We start from the raw sequence: 21904 nt of genomic DNA, 5'->3' as shown, positions 1-21904 counted from the left end.
ACAAAAATTTTGCTAGCATGTTTTTCACAACATTTACAGATTAAAAGTCGTTGCCTAACTCCATTACTGCTTACAAACTTAATAACATGCTTGTATAGAACAACAGACTATGATGGTCATATCTTCAGCTGCATACTGACATAGCTCCAACTGCATAGCTGTTGACTTCATGAGGATTTAGGTATAAACTTAAAGTTAAGCCCATGCTTAACTGCTTTGTCAATCTGTTTCTCTCTCCCTCTTTCGTCACTCTTAATATCATATAAAATCTATGAAATTTAGCTCATTGTCCTGGTTTCAGCTGGGATAGAGTTAACTGTCTTCCTAGTAGCTGGTACGGTGCTATGTTTTGAGTTCAGTATATGAAGAATGTTGATAACACTGATGTTTTCCGTTGTTGCTAAGTAGTGTTTAGACTAAAGTCAAGGATTTTTCAGCTTCTCATGCCCAGCCAGCAAGGAAGCTGGAGGGGCACAAGAAGTTGGCACAGGACACAGCCAGGGCACCTGACCCAAACTGGCCAACAGGGTATTCCATACCATGTGGTGTCCCATCTAGTATAGGAACTGGGGAGTGGGGGCAGGGAATCGCTGCTCAGGGACTAGCTGGGTGTCGGTTGGCGGGCGGTGAGCAATTGCACTGCGCATCATTTTTACATTCCAATCCTTTCATTATTGCTGTTGTCACTTTATTAGTGTTATCATTATCATTATTAGTTTCTTCTTTTCTGTTCTATTAAACCGTTCTTATCTCAACCCATGGGTTTTGCTTCTTTTCCCGATTTTCTCCCCCATCCCACTGGGTGGGGGGAGAGTGAGTGAGCGGCTGCATGGTGCTTAGTTGCTGGCTGGGGTTAAACCACGACACTCATGCTGACATACAAATGAATGTTCATCTATTTCTATATGTTCTTTGTACCCAAAACCATGGTTGATTTACTCTTGTTCCAAGCCCAAAGAAAAGACTGTATCCACTGTGACTTCCGTAGTGGTATGCTCTGGGGGTGTGTGTGTGTGCACTCTGGGCATAAGCGTGTGTGTGTGTATCTATTCTCAAAGGCAATGTATGGGCCTCTTGTCTAACCAAAACTTCTGTAATTAGATAGACTGCATTTCAGAATAAATCCTTTCTAGTGAATCTGCTCCCAAACTCGTGCTTTTTACAGTAGATGTAAATGAAGTCCTCTTCTTTTCTGGCTTTTGATTTGAATCACTTAATGTTTATCACAGTTATTGATACTTGTTTTTCATTGTATTTAAAAATGTTTACAGCAAAATATTACAGTAGTAATAGTAGCAAATATTTAGAAAGTGAATTGCACAAGAGCTGTTTTATAGCCTGAGACCGTCATCTCGTATACAAAACATAAATGTTATTACACAAAGGAAAGTATAATAAAACTATGGCTGTAATTACTGCTTTAATAAACAGTATAGATTTTTCTAATATTTAATAAACTAAGAAATTTTACCACAAGTGTAACCTCATATTTCCGTGATTTATGTGCATTCTTCCCCAAAACAGCATTCATCTGCAGTAAGATTTAGTTGGGCATTTATGCCTGACCAAACTAATGAGTGTGATATTAGACTGTCTAGAGAGCTATGGGTATATTTAAATAAAAAGATTTGTAAGTGCCTTAATTATCTTGATAAATTAGGAACTAAGTGACAATATTGGCATATATTAGAATTAAAAAAATATATTTTAAGCACACATCTACTTAAAATTTAGTTCCTAAAAATTTTGATAGCATGTCCATGTACGTCTTCATATTTTTAGTATTTGCTAGATGTACTGTAGTTTCCCCTGGCATATGTGTCCTGTAAGGCAAGGGACAACAGAATCAAGAAAGAAACATCTGACCACGTCACAAATCCAATTAACTCTGACAAGGCTAGTAAAGTCAAGTGAATAACAAAGCAATGCTGTCTGGAGGCACCTTTGTATTTTAGATCGTACTGGAGATGGTAGGACACCAGCTGGACAAAGCAAAAATACTCCAGGCAGCTGAATTTTCTGCATCTACTAAGACCATCTTATACCCTGACAAGGTCAGCATTACAGCATTTTCAAGTGTCAGATCTCATCTCTTCACTGTTTCTAAGTGGCAGGGAGGAGGAGGGAAGCATTCCCCTCACAGAATGTAAAATATGTGCTAATGTCATTACAAGGTAATGCAGTGAAGCAGAAACCGCAGTTAACATCACACAGCCTCTCCTCAACCACCACCTCCATGTTTGGTTATGACAATAACCTTCAACACATTTCAGTACAACAATCCTTGGGCAGAAATCCTGGTGATTGTCTAATCCCAGGACCTATGTATGTTAAAAGTAGCTTTCCTTTTTCTAGCTCTTGACACATGTAGTTATCCTATGTCCCATTTAATGAAACCAAACAACTAAATGATTGCTTCACTGGTCTGCTGCATTCATTCATGCTTGGGACTCAAAAATGTGGGTGAATTTCTCATCTCAAGTATAGCAGTGTCAATCTAGTGATGCTCCTTTGGCAAAATTATTTTGGATTTATCTTGAGAGGAGAATCCATTCCCTGACCTTCTGACTAGAAATATAAGTTCTTCACTGCATGTTTCTGCATAGAAGGGAAATACATACTCCATTTACTTTATCTGTGTAACTCGAACAATACTGTATTACACTTAGAAGTTCTACAGCTTTGTCTCTCTTCTCACTCAAACCTATTTCACAATCATGCAGTACCCTCAAGTAAAATGCTCACTTTCCATTTACACTTGAGTAATGGAAGAAATTTTAGACCCATCAAATATTACACAATATGCACTGTTATTACTGTTAATTGTCGACGTATTTGCAGCTCATAATAACCTACTTTTCTAGTTGCCAGAATAGTCAAACACATAGTTTATCAGCTCTAATACAGGCCCTGAAACTGGAACAAACAGCTATCCTCAACTTTGGGATGGAGGAAGGAATATTTTTGGGGGAAACAACATGAGAATTGGGGTTAGCTCATATCTCACAGCTAGTTTGCAGCTGACTAGTGTTGGAAATTTCCCAGCACTTTTCTAATTTTTCTATTTCATTGAAACCAAAATTATATTCAGTTCAGCAAAATTTTCCAAAGGGAGATTTCTCATGTTTGGAATGGGATTTCTGGTCTAGAAATCAGAAACAAATACACACAATGATTCAGTGGTTAGGTTATTAAATTATTAGATTCAGAGTAGGGAGCTGAAACTGCTTCCCCTTTCCCTGCAACTTGAAGAGATTGCATGCAGTTTTGTTCTCACATAGAGGCCAAATAAAGTAAAAACTTCAGAAAGTCTGTAGTGCTTGTTTTCTAGTTAATCTTAGTGTTGGTCCCATCTTCCCTGACACTGAGAATTTAACAGGTGGTGAGGTGGGTAAGTTTATTTTAACTGTCAGGATGGTCTCTGAGGTCAGGGAAAGGAGCAAGGAAAGAATGAATAATGTGCAAGATTGCTTCTACAGAAAACTAAAAATTAAACATATCATCATGCTTCTACCTTTTTCTAACTGCATTGAAACTTGATCTTATTGTTACAATTTTGGACACAAATAGAATTTAGCAAATGGATATATGCTGTAGATGCAGCACAGGCATATGCTGACATACGATTACCATATGTCAGTCCACAGTGATTCTCCAGCTCCTGAGACATGTTTTGTTCTTTAAATAGCTTTCCATCTTTTTAACATTTTGCAACATGTGACTATTTTCGTTATGCTTTTTTCTCTTTCCTTTGAAGCCACATGCATTTACAACTGATTTAGATTAGGCAGAAAGGACTGATAGAAAGAAGCTAAAATAGCTTTCAGAGATTACTATTGCAGTCAAATACATTTGGAACTTGAAGTGCCAACGTGAACTATTGAAACAAAATAAAATCTACATTGATCTTTATAAGTAAAGGGAACATTTTATGGATTGGGATTTTTGTCCTGGATTCATCCAGGATCATATACAATATTTTATTGCTGGTATGTAATACAGCAAGTTAAAATTTAATGCCTCAAAAAAGAGAATACCTTTGTAATTAATCATGTATCATTAAATACTGAGGTTTCAACTTGAACTGGAGACCACCTGAGTCAGAACCTTACAGTCTCACACAGAGAACAGTGGTAGCTGCCAACAGGGTATTTCCTGTTGGTTTTCACAACAAACAAACAAAAAAATTGGGTATCTTCATACAATCTTCAGATGTGCAGTATGAAAGCATTTAGATGCAAGTTTTACAGAGGCCTACTATTTTAGGCAAATAATAGATAAACAAACCTCCTATCTCTTAAAAAACCAACTCTATCAATAGTCTTAGCATCTTTCAGCAAATTGTGTGACATATAAAATACACTCAATCTTATGTTTTTAAGTTCCTAGAAGTTTTGGAGGAAAAAATACTTTAAACTTACTTAAATGCCTGTAATAACTTTAAAAAAAAGGAAGCATAATGAGAACATACACAAAGATTCTACTGCACTGTGTGAAGGTAGAAAAACTACTGAACACATTCTTTGGCTTTTGCAACATCTCGTATAGGTTTTATCAGTGAAATACTTCACTTGTATCTTTAGTGAAAAAAGAATTGCTTTATACTTCTCAAGAGAGAAACCATCTCTTTCTGAATGTCTGGAGAAGTGCTGAGAATAATAACTACCATAAACAAGTAATTAGTAAGAATTTACTTTTCTGGTCTATAGAGTATTACTGCCTGGAGACATAATTTCTCAATAAACTCCAGCTTCCTAACTGTTGCAATACCAAAGACATCAAGCGTTAGACTTCCCTACAAAGTGTATGTATCAGCTTAGGCCGGCACAGGAAGAATTCTTAAGACTGGGCTGAAAGAACCAACGTTTACTCAAAGCCTTTGATTTGACACAGGTACATTCGCTTTCTATTTCTGCATCTCAGAAAGGGTCAAAGCGCTCTGCAATGTAGAAGGGCATAAAGTAGTGCTTGACATGTTGGACATAAACACATATGTCATGCAGACATCCTACTGTTATGAATAAATCAATTCCTGCTTGTGCTAAAAGGCACTGATGTAATCACAGAATGTTTTAGAGACCTGATCTTTTTGCTCTTAACTGTGTAACACTGGAAATTTTGCCCCTCCGCAAATTAAGGACTGGGCCTTAGTATACTTCTGTTGAAATAAAGGCTTTTCTGTCAATTTGAGTGTTTAAGTGGAAACCAAAGTTCCATAAGCTGTAGGCTAGCCTTCTCTACAGGAAAGTAAACAACCCAAAATATATGGTGATATATGTATAGTTTTCCTTCCACAACCACCTTGATTTCCAGAGTAATTGTAATTGGGTGTGCAAATTTCTTCTGGATGACACCAGAAGGGAAAAATTACAAAGATGATATAAAACCATTTTTTGTTTCTTATCCTAGGAAAGCCTTGCATGGCACAATTGGGGTGATCCCTGGACTTAAACCCATTAACAGAAAAACGTAACAGTGCTATTATGAGAGCCAAATGGAGGGAAAATACATAACAATACTGTATATCAAGCAAATCGGAGCAGGTCTAGAAGGAGGTAAGGGGGAGGTATGTGAGGCCATGAAGGAGTTATTTATCAGGTGCTATAATGTGAGGAAAAGATGAGCACCTCTTTTCAAAAGGGGAATCATAGAAATTTATTGAGAATATTGTGGCATCATTCCTCAAAATACCTTATCCTCCATTGTTCTCTATGTTTCTCAGTGGTACCCCCCTGCTCTCAGAAGTTTTGCACCCGCTTGCTCTCTTTCCACATCCCAATGCTGATGAGCTCCTGTCTGCCTAAGCTTGTTTCCCAGGCTCAGCATCTCTATTTGACTGTGAGCAAAGCTGTCACAGTGGTAAGCACTGTCAGAAAGATATTCTGCCTATTTTTGTCTGTGAAAGCAAGGTGTAAGAACGTCTTCCTTAAGGTATTTTCCTGGCACTGCTACTGTGGTTGCAGGGTGAAGGCTAGTGTTACTCCCCTGCAGCACCAAGCAATGCATGTGAAGAGCAGGATCCAAAACAAGTAAAACAGTGTCAATCAGAAACTGCAGGAGTGAGAAAAATTAGAGGGCTTCCTTCCGCCTGTGAAGTTTTTATGTAGGCAGTGGAGGCTGGTGTGAAACATCTGCATGAGACAGGTGAAGGGGAACTTGCTGCTTCCTAGAAGTCCCCTGGTTGAGGAAGTTTTGTGAGATAGCTTTACTTCAGGGAGTTTCAAAATGCGTCATGGAGATGTGTGGTGCTGGGCCAGTTCCCACCCGATGCAAAACATCTGTGTGAGAATATACTGGAGATGTGAGGAACCTCAGCACCAGCTGTTTACAGCTGTCAATCTACTCCTGCTGCTCCAAGTGAATTGCTAAAGTAAACACAGCCTATGCTGGTTTATTCACTGCTCACAGACAGAACAAAAACTGTCATAGATTGTGATGTACCATAATTTTCCAGGAAAATATATTCCATAGCACTTTGAAAGCAAAAATACTGTATTTAAATGAGATTCACAGCAGTATATTTTATTCACTTTGAGAGACAGACCCAGAAAAAGAGGATTACCAAGCTGAGACTAATAGCTGCATTCAACATACTCCAATTTATGCTAGTTTACATTTTAAATAAGAACTCCATCTGTAGGGGGAAAATAGTACTTCAACATGCCTCACTTTATTGTATAGTGCCACCTAGGGCTTAAAAGCTTTTAAACTTTAGAGTGGCAAAGGATAGGAAGCCCTATTAATAGCAGAGAAAGTATTTCTTACATTAAATCATTTGTATTTTGGAATTTACTAGGCTAACAAAGTGCTGCCGAGATTTCCATACTGTTGTATCTGGCAAAAGAATTGTAACCTTCACAGTTCCCTTTGGAGCTGGCCATACACTTTCCCTTTTCCATAGTCTGGCAGTGATTGGGGGTGTCACAAATCCTGATTTTCTCCTTTACTAGCCAGGTCTTGCTTGTATGATCAGTGGAGAGGTTACCTACACCTACTGCTGCAAAGTTGGGTAGGAGATTGCTGTCTTGCTGGTTTTGAGTCTGCAAGAACTTAAAACAGAGCCTTGAAAAATTTGCTGTGTGAGGCCAAAATCAGAGAGGAAACCCTGGCCTACTTCTACTTAATCTAGTCTACTGAAAGAAGGTACTGTACAAGGGAGGAAAGAGATGCAGGGACTACTCTCTGTCTGTGAGCAGATACGCTTTATTCCTCCTGAAACTTCCCTGCCCCCCGCACATGACAAATTGCTGTTGGCTCCTTTTGGCTTCTTTTGATTTAGCCTAGAAATGGGCAAAAGAAACCTAGAAAAATCTGCCCATCTGTGTACCGTGTTTGTTTTTTCAAACTGAGTTTTGGGCTAGAAGCCTGAGTTGTGGTCATTTCTTTCATGAAAAACCAAAACTCCAGGAGAGGTAATATTTTAGAAGCGTTTTTTTCCACACACTATTTTTATTCTCTCAAATGGTATTTGATTTTATTCCGTATCTTCCACAGCAGATGGCATACCTGCCTCACTAAGACCAGAGACACTTTCTGTGATCTGCTCACTTGGCAAGATCTATTATACCTCAGGCAGAATGCAAATTATACATACATTCAGCCAAGAACCTCTCTCCCCTGTCCTGACAGGAAGGTAGTGATGCTATCACAATATTTTCGATTGCATGACTGTATGCTTGAACTGTGATAAAGGGCAGGTGTCTCTTCCCTTCCTTCAGTACCCTCCACACACATAAGCAATTAAGATTTGATTATTAATAAGAAGGGTGGAGAGGGAAACCTGATTTTATTTGTGTTAAGTTCCTTTTTAAAGTCATCTATACTGAAAAAAAGAAAAAAGGCCAGCTGACAAAAATTGCTTTGTCTGTTCCTTAGAAACAGAAAAAAAAATATTTTGGAAGTGCAAGCCACAAACATGGCAAAATGATGCTGAAAGATATACCAAAGATTGCTCTAAGTATCCCTCAGGTAAACAAGCCCTGCAGTAAAACCATAGCATGATGGTGTTGTGGGGGGGATTTAAAGGGGGGGGGGGGGGGATCGCTTAAAGAATCACCTCCAATTGTATTAGCAATAGAAAAATGATTTAATAGACATTTGTATAAAAGCACGACTTCACAGAATTCGATGGCAAGGTTCACTCTATTAGTACATGGATGAAATGCACACAGGAAAATTAAGTTAGAATCAAACTAAACTTACGTATAAGGGACTGAAAATGTAATAGGGTAAAAGGGAATGTTACAAAGAATTAATTTCTTGTGATTTGTGCAAAGAGGCGTCCCACTGAGAGGGAGATGCTGGTCACAGCCTGCTGCGGTCCAGGAGAGCTCAAAGGGCCTCACTTAGTACCGCTGTTTATAGGTTTGGGAGATGATTGACTTTCGTCATCAACAAATTGCTAGAATCCCAGCTGCGCTGGAAAATTCCAAGACCGTCTGAGAATAACTTAAAACATAGGTACGGGATGCTCCAAGAGTGTCAGGGGAGGATTGTAATGTCTCAAGGTTGTTATAAGAGAGAACTGGCTGTAGGTTGTTATGAGAACTGGCTATCTCTACTCCTGCCCCCTCGCCTCTGCCGGGCAGCAGGAGTCCTTGAGACGCACAGCATAACTCACTGTCTTAGCTGTGTAAGAGTTCCTGGCACAGTCAAGGGTTGCTTAACTGCCCGACTCATTACACTTATGCTAAGGCCTAGTGAGCCTTCCTGAGTTCATAAATCAGCCTGGAGAGGGGGAAAGAAATGCACCACCACAGATGGATAAAGCAAACTCTCACGACTGTCCTCTAGATGTCATGATGTAGAAAAGATGAGAAGCTGGATACCAGGGCTGCCATACTTGAAGCTAAATGAGCTTTGACAAGATTGTTAAAGAAAAGGTACAGTAGGGAATAGTAAATTAATTGTGGTGCCCATCTCGATGCAGCATGCTCTGGAACAAGCAGACTACTGCTTAGATACTGGCAATAAGCACCGTACCAAGCCTGTGAGAGGGGGAGACGTACATTCACATCAGGTCCACATTAGATATTCTTGCTCCGTCACTCAGGGTGGATTTTTGGTGACTTTCTTGTTTTGATAAAAGTCCGAGAGATATGCAGTTACACTAGTTGTACAGTGCTTTTGTTTTTATAGGTTCTATTGCTTACCAAAACAGCAAAACCAGTTATGGTTTTTACACATATATATGTATATATGTATGTGTATATAAATACACATATAAATAAAATGCCAGCATAAACAAATAATTACATTGGTAAATATATACACATTAGGGGGACTTGCTATTACAACTTTATTGGCAGATATTCTATAATACAGATATAACCTAATGATCTGGGCCAGCAGCTGTTTCTTACAAAAGAAGATACAACAAATTCAGAGACTTGGAATAAGATACTTATGAATAAGGATTGCAGGATTCTTTCATACATGTATGTCTAAAAGAAAGTCTGAAGATCAGAGTTCAGTGAAGAGGAATTGGAGAAGCGGTGATTAATAGAGTCATTAAACATAATTTGGAATATTCAGAATTTCAATTACAAAGTAAAAAGAATCATCCTGCTCTTGAAATTCCTGAAATAATGTTTTCAGAATCTTTCATTTTACAGGGCCTGGCTCATTAAAAGCTGTGATGGTTTAAAGGTGTTCAGAGCTGGTGTGTCTAAAGTGCGTTTCTTTCTTTCCAACTGTATCCCTCTGTTAAATAAAGTATTACCTTTCCTTACAAACGTTACCTCTGAGGTGCCTGGCAGTGGAGTTAGGGAAAACATCGTAGCTGGAGGCCTGCTGCAAGACTAATAAGAAGAAACCCTGCTTCCGCTAAATCACTTTTGCCATTGACTTCCCCCAGGACAAATTTTGTCCTCAGATCTGGTCTTTCCTGACACATGTTGTCCACCTGGCAACAAGGTCAAAATCATGTAATGCAGAATCTGTTAATCAGAAGCAGGTGTATCCACACTTACTGTCAAAAGTAGAAAAACAAGTTGATGTTTAACAGGAATAAATGAGGAAGGGGATAAGTCTTGGAGAACCACATCTGGAGAAATAATACAAGAAAGTGTTCCCGTATTAACAGATGACAAAATTATGGAAGCAGTGTCTTACAGGATCCCCACTGTGACACAGAGGAAGCACACAGAGAGCAGGACGATGAAAGCCCACATTCACAGAATGGCAATGAAGGGTAACTGTCCCTGTGTCTCAGGAGCTTGAATCCAAGGGACAGAAACACAGGGAGCCTTATGGTGCCCAAGACGGGACACCCCCGGGGCCCCTTCTCCTAACCTCATCCCACCTCCCATTGTATATAACAAGGGGGGTTCAGGAGAGAAGGTAGATCCTCTAGACTCATCCACAGTCCCTACGCAAGAGTCAGAACAAGACATGGCTGCCCAGCCTACAAAGATACCTCTTAGCAAAGGTGAGCGCTTTAATACTATATATAGTATATCCAAGTCACTATAAACATTTAAGAATCTTGAATATTTATGATGCTGCCAATGTCATTTATCCCATGTCTGGTACTTTATTGACAAAGATAATGACAACAATAACAAATGCTAATTGGAGTCTTCAGTCTGATGAAGGTTGCTTTGCCCCTCAGCACACTGAATTCCAAGGACACCCCGAACTCACGGTGTGAAACTGGGCTTCCTCGGGTCTGCCGGCGGGACTGAACGGGTGTTCCGACATCCACTTAGGAATTCAGAATGCAAACAGGAGGCCACCTTGTCGGCATTAATTACTATGGTGATGAGCACCTTAACAACACTTAAGACAGTCAGGCTGATAATCCACATAAAACCACATGAACTAGTTAACATTTTGAAGGCTTCCTCGTCACCAGCTGGTGACACCTGAAGGAAGCCCCCGGGTCACCGCTACCGGCACTGGCTGTCCCGGAGGGGATCCCGGCACGTCTGAACCAGGCAGAAAAGACAAAATACGTTCGAGGCAGCAGCCGACACTTGCCAATCGCTTCAGTGCCGCGGAAGCGTCTACGCAGAAATGGCCCGCACCCTTCCCCCGGCCGCTCCCGCGCTCCCAGCCCTCACACTGCCATCCGGCAGCCAACATGGCGCCCCCACCCCGACGGCACCCGCGGCGGGGCGCGACGCGCATGCGCCTCGCCACCGCCCCGCCGGGCAGCGCTGCAGCGTCCTGACATCAGACGCGCGGTCCCCCGGCAACGGCCGGACGTCGCGAGGCCGCCAGGAACCCGGAAGCGGCGGGCGAATAGGAGCGAGTGGCGCAGTCAGCGGGGCGGGCTCGGCGCGCGCGGAGGGCGGCAGCGGCAGCAGCAAAGTAGTCCCGGGAGGCAGCAGCCGTTTGGCGGTGGTGCGGTCGGCGCTGGGCGCAGCGCGGAGAGCCTCGGCCCTATCGGCGCTCTCGGACCGGGCGGCCGCACCGCGCGGCCGGGGAGATGGCGGCGGACAAGGCTGCGGGTGAGTGCGAGAGGAGCCGCCGCCGCCTCCCGCCGTGCCCGCCTCGGGCCTGGGCCGCCTGGCGCGGAGGGATACGCTCCCGCGCGGGGGGTGGTGAGTGCCGGCACGTCCCAGGCGGAAGGAGAAACGAGTACCTGGCTCGCTCGGTGCTGTTTCCTTCCGCCGAGGAAGTAGTGCCCCCGCGGCGGCGGGACTGCGGGCCACCGCCAGCGGCCGAGGTGGCCGGCGTGAGGTGCCGGCGAGGCCCGCCGCCTGTGGGCATGTGTCCTGGCAGGTCACCGGGCGGGCCGTGTGGGGACGGGGCCCCCAGTGCCCTCGGCGAGGGGGGCTGAGCAGCCGCAGCCTCCTGGCCTGGAAGGGCTGGGTGGGGAGGGCGTTATGGACGTATTGGCGGGGGTGGGTGTCTCCCAGAGCTGAACAACAGCGGCAGAAGTTGATCTTCTGGGTTAATGTGTTAAACTGGGGCATTCGGAAGGTGCTGGCGAGATCTGAACGCTTCGTGTTGCTACTTAATCTCTGGAGTTCAGTCTGATTCCCTCTGAGCTGCCGCTTTGGTTTCAGGGGATGAGTGGGTCTTTCCTAAGCTCGGGCTGGAAAAGACACTGTGGAGAGAAATCACCGAGATAAAAAATAAATCATCCCGAAATAAATCTCAAGTACAGTTGCTGTGTAACTCATTAGCATTGATAAGCTACTGCTTGTCCACCTCCCATAAGACTACCCTTCATGCAAAAAAATCCTCTGCAGGAAAGGTCCTTCCCTCAGATGGCAACTCAGTGGGGACGGAGAAGAGGGCGATGCGGAGGAAACCCAAAGGGATCTACTTGTGTTCTTTGGGTTTTTTCAGTTGGTTTTACGTGGTTGGGAGCTTTATTTAAATTTGCCTTAAGCATTTTTTTTTCTGGATGCCAAATATGAAACTCCTCAGTATTGGAAAAAGATTGTGGGAAAAATCAGTGTACTGTACTGAGTGATGTGTACTAAACTATCCTGTGTTTATTTATAAGCACTGTAAGTGTCTCCTAAAATACAAGAAAAAAAAATTGGCGTTAAGTTTTTTATATTTTTGTTGTTGTTGTTCTTGGAAGAGTTGAAGGAACTTTTCAGTTGTACTTCCTTAAAAGAAAGTATGTGCCCAAATGAATCAAAGATGTGAGCTATGGCAAGATATTCTACATACTGTACTTGTTCATAGCAGTGAGTTACAAATAACTTTCCATTGAGAAGTGTTTGCTTTTTATCATACAATATTGAAGTCTATTACATTTATACTAGTAGTACAGTGCCTCATAGAAAACTGTAGTCTTGCTGCCACAAACTGTCATCTTATAAAGGCTGAACACTCTGGCTGGTCTTCATACCCTTCAAAATGCTTTTGGAGCAAGGGTTGGATGATAGATTCCTCCCCTTCCAAGGAAGAGATTATCCCCCTGCTTGTAGAGTTTGGAAATAAAAGATAATTCCAGAGGTGCTCTGGTATCCAACAGCACACTTCATGCATAATTTACAGGGCCTAGGAACAATAGCAGTGCTTGGAGATACAGAGAACAGGTATGAGAAGGATAATGATTGCAGTCACTCTCCAGGTGTCTTCGGGTAGGTGTATGTGGGAGATGTGGCTTCTTGTTGCTTATATGATGTGGCAGCAAGCCAATGAGGAGAGCAATCTCCCTTTTGAGTTGGCAGTCTCATGCTTTTCCTTGTTCTCCTCTCGTAGAGCCAGTTTTTCCAAAGTTCTGCTGTCCACTGTGATGTAACTTCTCCAGTAGGAACAACTGCCTGCTTGTGCAAAGCAAACAAACCTCCATGACATAGTGTTTCTGCTGCTCAGCCCCAGGATTGCTAACTAGGAAGATAATTTCCTCACTTGCTTCTTTAACTTCAAACTCAGTGCAGCAGCTTCCTCCAGATCAAAATCTGAGCAGTTGATTTTTACATCCTTTTCCAGTTTGCCCCTTTTGCCCCTCATCGCTAGCCTGATGTGTATTAATTTTAGAGTTGCTCTGTACTTGTGAACGTTGGACAAAATGAAAAGTTAAACTAACAGGTCCATGTGTAAATACCATTTACAGAGATAAATCGAGTCCTGTCATTTGTAAAGCAGAGATTCTGCACCATTTCAGATGTTTCAGCTGATAGTTGTAGCTACTGAATGGATAGGAGCATGTTGGTAGTGACTGGTGTGCCCTGTGTTACCCACACCACATGCTTCTGCAAGAATGCTGAAGATCACTAGATCTGAGTGAGCAAGTGGCATGCTCTATGTTTGGCCAGGGAACAATGCCTCTACCTGTTTCATTTTCAAATGCCTCAAGAAATATGGAAATAATAGTTTTACTTGCTGTCGTCTTGCACTTGATTGCCATTTGCAGCTGAGAGAGCAGGAGTACTTTTTTTTCTCCCCCCATTTAGGTGGAATTGGAGGGTTCTTTTCAGTATCTTGAGCCAGCCAGCTTTTAGGTGACTCCTGTCTGTGAGATCTCTTGATAATAAAGATCAACTGAAGCAGTAGATCCTGGTCTAAACAAGAGTGGCAGGATTACAGTAGATTAGAAGGACCTTTAGCTCTTTAACATGTTTCAAGTGTGTCTGGGCAAAAAGGGTAGAGAGTTTTTGGTTTTGTTTTTTTTCAAAGGAAAGAGCTATGCCGTGAACTATGTCAGCAGGACTTTAGTTTTATTCTTTCTTGATAAGCTTCCAGTTCAGGTTTCGCAAACCTGCTTTGTTTACTGAGTTGTAGTAGGTCCAGTTGATCGGATTACAGCCATAAAATTGACTTTACAGGAGAAGGGACAGCTCTGTTTTTGCTTAAAGTACTCCCCAGTTTAATTTGTTTTTTTTTAATGTACCAGCAGACTTAGAGACACAGTGAAATTTGTAGACCTATCCTGATTTTTCCCTAGGAAATACATCGAACAGCTATGTAAGTGGTGCTTTTATTACACAACTTAGACAACAGTCTCTTTGGTTTATCTTTCACTTAACTGAAGACATTTTACTTCGGGATTCAGACTTTCATAAGCCCACCTTTGCTTGAGATGCTTGTTTTTACGAGCTTGCATACAATGGCAGTAATGAGTAATGCACTCGGTAGTCGATGGCACTCTGCTATGTAAACCTGCGTGTGAGGAAACTCTTGACCAGACCGAGCATTATCAACTTCAGAAGTCTTAGAGTCTCAAGTCTCTGCACTATGGTTACTTTTACTAGCATAATCTAAAGGGTGTGCTGAGCAAGTAAAGCAGATAATGTAACTGTTAGTGTGGAAGTTTGAGGGAAGATGCATTTGCTTATTCGCTGTTCTTCTAGAGATCCTTGGAGAGTGATAGCTTTCTGTTCAGCTGTACAACCACAAGATTTAGAGCAGGAATCAGATCTAGTCTATATTTAGCTTGAAGGAGAAGTGCTGCTCATTCCTTTCCTCTTTTGCGGCAGAAAACCTTGGCACGTCAAAAATTTTCTGAGCTTTTTTGTTTTAATTTTTTCTCCCGCCTTTCCCTTTCAAAGAAAAGGCAGTGCAAGTGGTGTTGATCAGTGCCTTATGCATGGTCAGATTTTATAGCAGGTGCATGCAGTTATGTAGCCCCCTGAGGATCCATCCCTCCAGAGTACTGAAATTGCTGAATCCTGACTTTTGTCTAAATCACAGTGGGTTACTTTGTAGCTTGCACATGGAAGATTGTTGAGATTTTAAAATCTGAACCTTGTTGGCATCTTGATGCAGGATGAAAATCACAACCAAATATTTCCAGTTCTTGCTCAAATGTGTTATTGCCTAGGGCAATGGAAGGGATCTTGCTATCTTCCCAGCAGCAAGCACAAACTATGAATAGATTACTAAGTCTGGTTTATTCCTACTGTGGATCTTAATTGATGATCTTCTGAGGTTTGGTTGCCCTTACTGTTGTTGTTTGTCTTATATTTGTAAATTTTCATAGTCAGTAGCAGACGATCCAGATATATTGGTGGTGATGGGGAATGGATTTTGCAGTGGAGCTCACAGATAAGTGTTTTCATTTGTTCAAAGTGAAAACAAAATTAGCAGAGTTTGTGTTACATCTGTGAATTCTGGGGAAGAGAAAGAAGACATTGAATTTACAAAGCCTACCTAGCCTATTAAGATAGCAAAAGGTAGGTTAGAACAAAGCTTCCACTGTGAAATTCAAGAAATAATTTTCTGCAAGAGTGGAGACCATTGCTGGTTTATAAAGTCTTTGTTTCAAAAACATTAAATTATTTTTGTATGTTGTACCACGAGTTAATGCTTCTAGAAATAAGCTGTCTGGTGTGGTGGTTGTGTCGTGTTTTGCATTGGGTTTTTTTCCTCCAGTAGTTTGTGTTCAGTACAAGGAAGGGTTTGGTGGCGTTTTTTTCAGCTTCTTTGACTTGGAATGTCTGTACTGTGGTTTTTAATGCAGCTTTACTGAATTCTTAATTGCGTGATGACAGAAGGGTTCAGTAGACTCCTTTCTGAAAAATATGCTCAGTAGTGACTGAAAGGTAAAACATTAGGAATTCTATGTAAAAGAAATTGAAGACAATTAAAACCTTACTATATTGGAATATAAATGCTCAAAGGGGCCACCATCATAATTGCTACATGCTGTTCTTGTTGTCTTAAGCTGGAAAAGGATATAGTAGAACTAGAAAAGATTCTGGGGAAAAAAGTGGAGAAGGTGCAGAATAAACTGTGCCTGCTCACCTTGGAAGAGAGATGATTCAAAGAAAGATCTGCAAGATCGGGAGTGAGGCTGAGAAAGTGAATAGGCAGCATTTGCTCACGTCGTGCAGTATAATCACTAGATAGCATTTGATGGAGTATACTAAAGAGTACAAAAGTATAGAGAGTTTTAAAAAAAGATATATCAAGTCTGTCAGTGGTTATTTTTAATGATGGTTTGATTGCAGACTCTTATTTAGGGAGACTTATTCTTCCAAAGCAGGGAGGTGAGTGGAAGTTCTGGTGTTTGCTCTGTTTTTTGTGTTGTTCCTTAAAGTATCTCTTGCTGTTTAGGAAGCAGCACACAGGATGCATGGGTTTTTCATCTAACCCAGTGTGGTACTTATTCTATGATGTGTGGCCTTCACAGCTAATTTTTGTGCAAATAAAGACAATCCCAGTGTACGGTTGCAGCTTTAAAGAGAAATCTAAAGTGTATGCATTGTCAGTTAACTTGTAGGACTTTGCTTATTGATTGAGCACGGTAATTTAGCTAGGATTATTACATTTACATTTTTTGGAGAGGAATTCACTAGGAGTGTAGGATAACTTGAGAGATTTTGGTGTAGTAGGGATTCAGTGCTGCATTTACCTGGAAAGTTACTTGTACTGGCAGGAGGATCTTAAGAACTGGAAGAAACAAAATTTTTAAGCTGAATAGCTGTCATCACATTTGCAAACTTTCTTGTAATCTTCTGTCCACTTTACAGATCAAGGTACTGAGAAACATGAAGGAGCGGGTACCTCTGGGATTACTGATCAGGAAAAGGAACTGTCAAGCAGTGCATTACAAGCTTTTCTGGTAAGACAAAGCCAAACTCTGAGACTTCTAATTTACCACATAACTGCTAAATGGGCCTATATAATTATTTTTCCTGTTTTCTTAGCACAGATGCAAATGTGTTAATGAGATATTATATCAGAAGTAGCACTAGTAGTGTTATAAAGCCAGCACATGCATTTTCTGTCTGCTATGATGTGAGAAGACTGAAGGGGATACTTGAACAAAGTGTACAAGAGCACGTTTAATCTTGATTCTCAAAACTCAGTAGCCTTAAAAGCTGTATAATGAGTTAATTAGAAGCAGCAGGCTGCTATTCTGTATCAGTGTTGGAAATGCATGATCTCTCTGAAGAATTAATTGCTTCAGGCTAAAAATGTTGTGTTAAAGGGTTTAAAGGAACCACATGTATTTAAAAAACAGCAACCAAACAACCCTTTTTCATTTTAGCATCTTGCTGTATTCCTTCACAAAAAGCATTGTATACTATTCTGTCACTTTACATTAAAACATATTCTTCAACACATGACACCTATAGGCAGTATTTACTACCTGTTTTGTGTTTCTTGGAAGATTTTATGTGTGTGTGTGTGTTAAAATTCAGGTACCACATGTTTCAGTTTACTTTGTCTTCTAATTTTATTTAGGGTAGCAAGTGACAGGAAGTATAATTGCTTTTCCTTTCAATTGTTGTGCTCTTATCATCACAATGCCTTGCATAATTCAGTTTTGGATGTGTTAAATAGATCAGGGGAAGAATTTAAATACTGTCTTTTGAGATTCCTGCTTGTATATTTCACTCATTACTTTCATTTTGTCTGGAATGTTGTGACATGAAGTGCATGTAGCTGGTTGGTCCTTAAGCTGACTACAGCTGATGTTGTTCACTGATGTCTTCTTGAGTGCTTTCTAGCTCAATTATTCTTTTTCAGTAACTTTTTGCTCATTGGCATTTGATCCTGAGAACTGAAGGCACATGAAAGGGTTGTCTCTTTTCCACCTTGCCCACAGATCTATGTGCTAAAATATTTTGGTCTGCTGATGACTTCATCTTTAGTTTTATACTGGTCCACTGTATCTTGTTTATCTCATGATTTTTTTTCTTGCTTTAAGAACTCCCTAATTTCTTGGAGTTGTAGGTGGTGAGAGATGTGAGCAGAATTAATCTGGTGCCTTGTTTGCCAATTTTGCTTGCTACCGAGTTGCTGTAAATAGCTTTGTGGACTGCCTTGTGTGCTGCTTTATGGTATTGTGCTTCCGATTTCAGTCTTGATAGAATTACTATAGAATTGTATAGTATATTCTAGATCCTGTCTAGCAGAGTGGAGTAAAGGACTGTTAGCTGAGGAAAACATCACAAAATAAGTTGAGCATTTAAGGGTTCAAAGTTTTTAGTCCAGCCATGGTTAGAAGCCTTGTTGCTGTGATCTGAAAGCTACTCCTGTTGAAGAGAAGCTCTGAGTGTGAACATGTGAAGAAAATCATTGGGAGATGAACTGTCTTAATTAAAGAGCATGCCAGCAGTTGAGTTGCAAGTCCCTGTGTTCATGTACATGATCACTAGGCAATCCATGCTGTTGATACTTAAAGTTGTGGAAATACTGTGTGTCAGTGTCCTGCTACCTCTCTCTGTAAATTGTATAACTGTGCTTTCACAGGAGACTGAAGGAACTGGGATGGCTCTGTTGAAAGTAGCTGCAGAATGGCAGCTTTCTTGGGAAGAGCAGATGGACCACAGAGCCTTTCTCTGTTGTAATTCTTCCCTTAATAGAGGAAGTTAGGCAGGAGCCCAGGAGAAGCTCCATGGAATAGCACTTAAAAAGGAAGTGGAGAGTGGTCGTGGTACCCAGGAGCATAGCTTTTGATTGTGAAGCATTGACAGAGATAGAAATGAATCTGCTTATCTGACTGACCAGTTTGGAAGTAACCCTGATATGGAAGAGGGGAAGGTGATGATTCCTGTATAGGAACTGAACGGTAGAGAGTAAAGGATCATTTAGGCTTAACATAGTTGAAAGTGTCTGGTGTTCTCTTTCATTCCTCGATGCCACTAAATTCCTTCTGCACAAACACAGAAAAGACTAAAACTGAAAGCAGAAAGAAGTGAGCCATTCTGAAGTCCTTGCTTATTCCCGAGGCCCAAGAAAGGGGTTTCTTGATTATAATTACACCTCAGAGGAGCATCATGCTTGGATCCTAGTTTCTGTTTAGGCATGCCTAGATGATTGAATACTTCATTCGACAGCTAAAACTTGTAAAATATTATTTAAACCTTTACTGGGAAAGTGACACCTTCTTTTTCCAACCCGTCTTAAGCTGACTTCCACAGACTAAATTGTAACTCACAATCTCTCCAGATTAAGAGAGGAATAAACATAAAATGATGGGATAGGACTTAAGTAAGCAACTGAAGCTGCTCAATATGCATGTGATGGGGAAAGACCATGAAAACTGAGGAAATAAAGAATCTTGAAACTTAAAATAATGCGACAAAGAGAAATCAGAATACTTTTCATGGAAACATCTGTTTATAATAATCGGCTACTCCATTTGTCCTTCCTCCACAAAATTCTTTTGAAGTTTGGACATGACCTCAACTTTTAGATTTTCTTCTCATACATATTAATCTGCATAAATAATGAAGTATGTGTGTAGAGGTTTAGTTCACTTCACTTGCTGTTGATAAAAGGAAATACTACTTTGCTCTCTAAACTTATAGAGGATACTTTCATTAAAACTTAGTAGCCTGCTAGTTTAAACTTTGTATCTTTTAATGCATGTTTTTGGTATGTTTGCAATTTCCAGGCTGGAAACTATGATGCTTGTTTACAACACCTAAATACCCTTCAAGACATAAACAAAGATGACTACAAAATAACTTTGAATACTGCAGTTGCAGAGTTCTGTAAAAGTAACCAGACTACAACAGACAATTTGAGACAAACCCTTAACCAGCTGAAGAACCAGGTAACGCAAAGATATTGATATGGTACTTGATTTTGAGAACTATTAATGGGGGTGAGATCTTCCAGTGAAATAGGAATAAAACTTCTGCCCCTTGTCCTCTAGATTTAATAAAGAAATAAGATAGTAACATTACTTTTAAACCTCTGAGTCTGTTTAATCATTTAGGACACTTTTTATAGTTAAGTTTTTACTTATTGTTGACATTGATCTGAAGCTGAAATGTTTCAGAGGTTATAGCCCTAGAAAGATCTGCTATGTTCTTTCAATAGAAATTTCCTTAACCTGAAATAGTTTGTGAAATAATAAAGAAGTGAAAATGTTACTTTACTACTCAATTAACAGCTTTCTATTTCATTGTAAATTTTTTGCTGGATTTATGTGGAACAACAATACATTTTATTAGCTTGTAATTCTTACTGACCTATCTTCAGACAGATTAATACCTTAGGATTATTATTTTAAATATTTTACATTTTTTAAAGTTGTAGGTATTGAAAGTTAAATTAAACGAGTGGGGGTTTTTTCAGGTTCACTCTGTTGTTGAAGAAATGGATGGTTTAGATGATGTTGAAAATAGTATGCTGTACTACAATCAAGCTGTTATTTTGTATCATCTGCGTCAGTATACTGAAGCTATATCAGTTGGGGAGAAGCTGTACCAGTTTATAGAGCCTTTCGGTATGTAGACAGAAAGAAGAGTTTTATTCATGCAATGACTACAGGAAGATCATTCAGTCTTTCTCACTATCAGACAAGTGATTTGTAATTTGCCTAATATGGCTCTAAAAAGTAGGTAGGCTTCAGAATAAAGAATAGGTTTTACTTATATCAAGGACAACAATTGATTTTGGGGGGAATGTATTTCAGAGACATTTAGCAGACAAGTATAATGAAACTGAAATGGATTTTTTGACAACTTTAAAATGTATTTATGTAAATAATATGTACAAACTAATTGAATTATTGAAAATCTAGTATTTTGAGTCATCATACAACTTCATGGGCGGGTGTGTATTTGTCAGGGCACTCACAGTTTTAAATACCTGCATTAAGTCATACATAATTCTGTGTGCTCATATCTGAATATAAAGTCTCCAGGTTTTATGAGCTATGGCACACTGTATAGTGGAATTGCCATACTTGTATGAAGTAATTTCATAATTCTCATTGAATTTTAGAGATGACAAGGCTGAAGGATGTATGTGTGTGTGTCTCAATAAATTAAGTAAATGCTACCATTATTCTTCTTCAGTTCCTCCCAGTTTTCAATACGCCTATTTGGGACTTACTCTGTGAGGCCAGCCAAGCAGAGATGTGTTTGTACGGAATCCTTTCAAGTTCTGTGGGATTCTACATATGTATATGGCTCCATCTGTCTGTTTAGATGCTGGATCTTTGGTGCTGATCTGCTTAGACCAATCCTCAAAATCTAGAAACATGAAATACATGTTAAGCTGTCTTTAGTCTATGCTTTTATGCTGATGCTGTTTGAATGAATTACCTTTTTTTTTTCAGTATGTGTACTTATCTGTATTGTGTTGATGTCTGCCTTTTTTTTCTTACGTAATGTATTGATTTTTCTCGTTGTGTTACTTAGATGCACTTCATAGTTAATTTTTTTTCTTCAGTCATGTTTGGCAGGGTTGGTATTAGAGCTGTAAAATCATTTTTACTTCTTTGCTTTATACAGAAGAGAAGTTTGCCCAGGCTGTGTGCTTCTTGCTTGTAGACTTATACCTGCTAACTTACCAAGCTGAGAAAGCCTTGCATCTCCTTGCTGTTCTGGAAAAAATGATTTCACAGGGAAACAATAACAGCAAGAATGGAAAAAATGAGGTAAGCTTAAAATCATATGAATGCCACTAAGTCTTTACCAGAAGTATGCTTTAACTCAATCCAAAACTACTCTTTGAAAATACTTTTGAATTATAAAACTGTTAGATCACCTGTAGCTTCAGACAGCAACTTATCCATGTTAGTAAC

At 40.2% G+C, this 21904-nt stretch overlaps 1 protein-coding gene across 3 annotated transcripts in view; it reads left to right on the top strand.

The window, feature by feature from the left end:
* Positions 1-11169: 11169 nt before the first annotated feature.
* Positions 11170-21904, top strand: part of CNOT10 (CCR4-NOT transcription complex subunit 10) — a 36371-nt gene continuing 25636 nt past the window's right edge. Inside the window, exons 1-5 of one of the 3 annotated variants that reach the window (XM_052797356.1) lie at positions 11170-11453; positions 16884-16975; positions 19760-19921; positions 20449-20599; positions 21612-21757. In XM_052797356.1, coding sequence (XP_052653316.1) covers positions 11432-11453; positions 16884-16975; positions 19760-19921; positions 20449-20599; positions 21612-21757 — 573 coding nt within the window. In that variant the 5' untranslated portion in view covers positions 11170-11431. The remainder of the gene's footprint in view (positions 11454-16883; positions 16976-19759; positions 19922-20448; positions 20600-21611; positions 21758-21904) is intronic. The other 2 variants (XM_052797350.1, XM_052797341.1) reach the window with 2 other exon arrangements.

The sequence above is a fragment of the Harpia harpyja genome, chromosome 1 (assembly GCF_026419915.1).
Source record: "Harpia harpyja isolate bHarHar1 chromosome 1, bHarHar1 primary haplotype, whole genome shotgun sequence".
Lineage (NCBI taxonomy): Eukaryota > Metazoa > Chordata > Aves > Accipitriformes > Accipitridae > Harpia > Harpia harpyja.
This window is presented reverse-complemented; position numbering and strand designations above follow the sequence as displayed.